At 41.0% G+C, this 4,462-nt stretch overlaps 1 protein-coding gene across 1 annotated transcript in view; it reads right to left on the bottom strand.

Moving 5' to 3' along the window:
- NKAP (NFKB activating protein) overlaps positions 1-3,960 on the bottom strand; it is a 28,912-nt gene extending 24,952 nt beyond the window's left edge. The window contains exons 1-2 of the mRNA XM_006757937.2: positions 3,431-3,960; positions 817-897 (exon numbers count right to left, since the gene is read on the bottom strand). Of these exons, the coding sequence (XP_006758000.1) occupies positions 817-897; positions 3,431-3,795 (446 nt within the window). The 5' untranslated portion in view covers positions 3,796-3,960. The remainder of the gene's footprint in view (positions 1-816; positions 898-3,430) is intronic.
- Between the last annotated feature and the right edge of the window lie 502 nt (positions 3,961-4,462).

Raw genomic sequence — 4,462 nt, 5'->3', positions numbered from 1 at the left:
CTGTGACTGGCACAAGACCAGACATACCAGAACAGAGATACCAGAAATCAATCCACAACTACATGCTCAATTAATATGTGACAAAAAAAGGCAAGATGATACACTGTTAAGACAGTCTCTTCAATAAATGATGTTGGGAGAATTGAACAGATACATGTGAAAAAATGAAACTAGGGTGGGAGTAAGAGGAAGAGATCAACCAAAGGACTTGTATGCATGCATATAAGCCTAACCAATGGGCACAGACACCAGGGCATGAGTGGGGGGTGGGGTGGGAGGGCAACTGGGGGATAAGGACATATATGTAATACCTTAATCAATAAAGAAAAAAACAAAACTGTGGTACATCTATGCAATGGAATAATATGCTGTTGAAAAAAAAAAAAGAACTCTTACCATTGTGGCAGGTGGTGTTGGCCTGCCGATTTCAGCCCAATCTCTTCAGGCCTTGCCAAGGGACTCCACCCGTGTAGTACGAGATCAACCAAAGCTCTTGTATGTAATACTTTCAACAATAAAAATTTTAAATTAAAAAAGAAATAATATAAATGTATTTGTTTGAACACTGAACCCTTCTATGATTAGGAAATTAGCAACCCGTGAATAACAATTTAAAAAAACTTATCGGCATGCCAATGCACTCTCAACATATTTTAATCTTTAATGTTTTAAAACTTAAGGGGTAGAAGAGCATAAATCACATGAAAGGAGAAAAATGTGAGCTGTACTTCAAGTTCTTCACTTAACAAAAAATTTGACAACAGACTGGATTTAAACAAATGATAAATTAAAAAAAAAGATTTTTAAATGACTTACTCTGGTTCTGGATTCTTTGGAGAAAGTCCCCATACTTCAGGAGCTCCCAATTCTCCAATCCTCTCTCTTTCACTTAATCTCCTAGAAGATACAGGCATGTAAATTACAACTCCATAAATAAATTATATTTCCTAAATATATAATCAAATTCCAAGGAGTCCAGTTGAGTCCTATTTTCCCTTTTCATTTTAAACTTTAAATTAACAAAAACTTGGTTTAAATATAAACTCAACAATTACAATCTGATGTTTTGATAGTACTTTGAAATGGTACAGACCACAAACAGCCTGAGAGGCTGGGCCAGAAATGCAGCCTGGGAGCCTATCAAGTGCATCCTTTCTGCTGCATACATGACATAGCTCCCAACTGCTCATTTTATCTTCTGCAATACTAGTATATGACAGAAACAGTTTTACATTTGGGAATACTTCATTTGTTTACACACATTTATGAAAATAAGGAGTTTTTATTTTTGTTTGGTCAAACCTTCCATTTGCTGAAAGTCAAGAATTAATGAAGAAAATAAAAATGAAGCATTAGAAGTAGAAAATAAAGAAAGGTCTGAAAACAAAAGTTTTAGTGGAGAAAAACTGTACTCAATGAGATACAGGGTTTGTTTTCTTTCTGGTTTCCTTTTAGTTCTTTTTTTTTTTAAAAAGAAGTACATATCTACTCTTGGAGGTCACAGATTTTTTTGTTTTATGTTAGTGATTTCTTCTCTTAATTTTTGTTATTACTCATAAACAAGCAAACAAAATACAAAAAAACTAAGGCTCTCCTAGTTGGCGTGGTTCAGTGGTTGAGCGTCGACCTATGAACCAGGAGGTCATGATTCCATTTCTGGTCAGGGTACATGCCTGGGTTGCAGGCCTGATCCCAGTAGGGAGTGTGCAGGAGGCAGCCAATCAGTGATTCTATTTTTCTATTTCATCACTGATGTTTCTCTCTCTCTCTCTCTCTCTCTTTCTCTCTCTCTCTCTCTCTTCCTCTCCCTTCCTTTCTGATCTCAATAAAAATATATTTAAAAATAAAATAAAAAAATAAGGCTCAGTTCCTCAAAGTTTAGCTGCTTGTGACTCCATTAAAAAACCCCACCTTACAATATATAATTCATTTGATTGTTTAAATAAACTATTTTTTACTTCTTTATTCAAGGAAAGAGACATTATAATCATGCAGTCAGACTCAGGTTTCCTACTTGAAGAAACAGACAGTCTAAAAAGGAACATACTTATAACTGAACTTGGGATATAATGCAATGGGGGGTGGGGGAAGAATGCCTGATAGGCTGTAAAGAGCAAGCAGTTAAATTCTCACCCCTGCTGTCACCTCTTAAGATAAATTATTTGTCTTCTAAATGCACAAAGGCAAATTTCATACAAGGAGTTCCAAAATCTTTTTGGGAGGATTGTCTAGTAAGAAGCTGGTTGCTTTTTGATTGATGCAACCTTAGGATCACTTTTTGAAAAACTTAATTTGGAGAGGAGGTCTCCAACCTAACTCAGGACCATTTTTACTCTTTCTGTTCCCATGCAGGAAAACCTAATATCTAACACTTAAGAACTACTATTATGTTCTGAGCACTAAATCATGACAACTCTAAAAGCAACTGTGCTAATTTTATGCCTTTTAAATAGTGAAGAAATGAAGCTCATAGAGGTTAAGTAACTTGCCCAAGGTCACATAACTATTAAGTAGCAAAGAAGTGCTTCAAATTCAGGCAGTCTGATCCTGGAGCCTGTGCTTTATGGACTTCCCACTCCTGGAAGAAAACAATTAACGGGGACATCTCCCAGCTGTTATAACCTTAACCACAATGACTTTAATACTTTAAAAGTGCCTGACACGTAGTTTAACACACAGTAAGCATTTGATATTAAGGCTTAGTAATAATTATCCCTTTTCTTTCTACTTTTTAAACTACCATTTTTCCCACTCTAGTACTCACTCTCATTAGAGACCTGATCTCACCCTGACCTTACTTTTCATGGTCAAGATTGAGAACACTTAACAAGACCTTTCTCAACGTAGCCTAATCTAGTTTAGCAGGTCACTTTTTCTACATTCATTTAATTATCTTGTCTCAGAAGTTTTTCTCCTCTTCAATTTAAACCCTTAATCTCAATCCTTCCCAACTCGCTATAAAACATTTCCACTTACATATCCCTTATCATCTTAAACCTGTCTGATCATTCAACAAGCAATGATTGCGTTTCTACAAAGTACTGCAAATTTTGTAATCAATAAAATAGGGCTTCTTTTTCCCAAGAGGTCAGTCTACTGGGAAATAAAAACATGCTCATGAATGATAACACGCAACCAAGTAAATGCTAATATAATTCCAGTAGTTCTGAGGCTCCTGGCCATGTCCGCTACATGTCAGGAGGCAGAAGGGCGTGGCGGGAGACCAGGGCACTGTATAAAGGGCGCTGAGGATGAGTGAAAACCTAAGGGAAGAAAAGAGCGAATAAGGTGTTGTCGTGGGTGGACTGAAGGGATGAAAATGGGCGCAAGGCAGGCAGAAAGAGCGAAATGCAAATAGTCAGTAGAGATGAACTATAAATCAACTAGGAAGGGAGGTGGGGGCAAGAGAGGGTGTGTCCGTCTCACTCACTTCTGCCGCAGGCTTTCCTCCCTCTCCTTGTCCAGGAGGCTAGGCCAAGGCTTGTCGCTCCCGTAGGGGCGTGAGTAGCCGCCATAATAGGCAGACGAGGTGGCAGAAGCGAAGGGGGTGCCCCGCGTCACAGAAGGCCGCTCTCGAGAGCGTGACCGCGAGCGGGAGCGGTAGGGCTGGTTTCGGGAGCCTTGGCTGAGGCCATTCCGATCCCCAGACCGAGAGCAAGAGTGCGAGCGAGAGCGGCGGCCCCGCGGGGAGCGGGTAGATTTGCTGGGTTTAGGGCTCCTCGACGAACTGCGGCGTTTCACCCTGGAGCCCGAGGCTTCCCTCTCCGGGCTGCGTGAGCGAGACACCGGAGACATCACTGCCGCTGGGTCCCCGAGGCCGGGGGGGAGGGGTTATCTCGCTAACCTGGGAAGATAACGGCTGTCTTGGGTCTCAGAACCTATCACCACGCCACAACCAGAACCTGAGAAAACCTTGGAAACAGTTCCGGGTACGTCAGCAAATACCTACCCCGGACTTAGCTCGCGCTGCCTAAAGGAGGAGGTGTGTGTATCGGTATAAAGAAGCCGGTGGGGAAACCGGGGCCGTGCATCCTTCCGGTTCCGAGCGAGATTGCTCGATTCTAAACTGGACTGGAGACCTTGTCTTTTCTTCATCCTCAAATTGAAATACCTGAAGGGAAGGACGAGAGGACAGGCCACAGCACACTTTTCACTCAGCGGCCGTATGAACAACAAGCCCATGTAATTTTACATGTTTGTGTATATGTGTATGTATGTATGTATGTACGTATGTAGGCGCCTGCGCATGCGCCTGCGTGCTCGCGCTTGCGCTCGCACACGCGCGAACACACACAATTTTCTGTTTCCAATCACAAGCAAAATAGGTAAGGTTTATCTTTTTTAAAAAAATATATTTTATTGATTTTTTACAGAGAGGAAGGGAGAGGGATAGAGAATTAAAAACATTGATGAGAGAGAAACATCAATCAGCTGCCTCCTGCACACACTCCATTGGGGATGT

The sequence above is a fragment of the Myotis davidii genome, unplaced genomic scaffold (genome assembly GCF_000327345.1).
Source record: "Myotis davidii unplaced genomic scaffold, ASM32734v1 scaffold1015, whole genome shotgun sequence".
In the NCBI taxonomy this organism is placed as follows: domain Eukaryota; kingdom Metazoa; phylum Chordata; class Mammalia; order Chiroptera; family Vespertilionidae; genus Myotis; species Myotis davidii.
The sequence above is the reverse complement of the archived record's forward strand: the minus strand, read 5'-3'. Positions and strand labels throughout refer to the sequence as shown.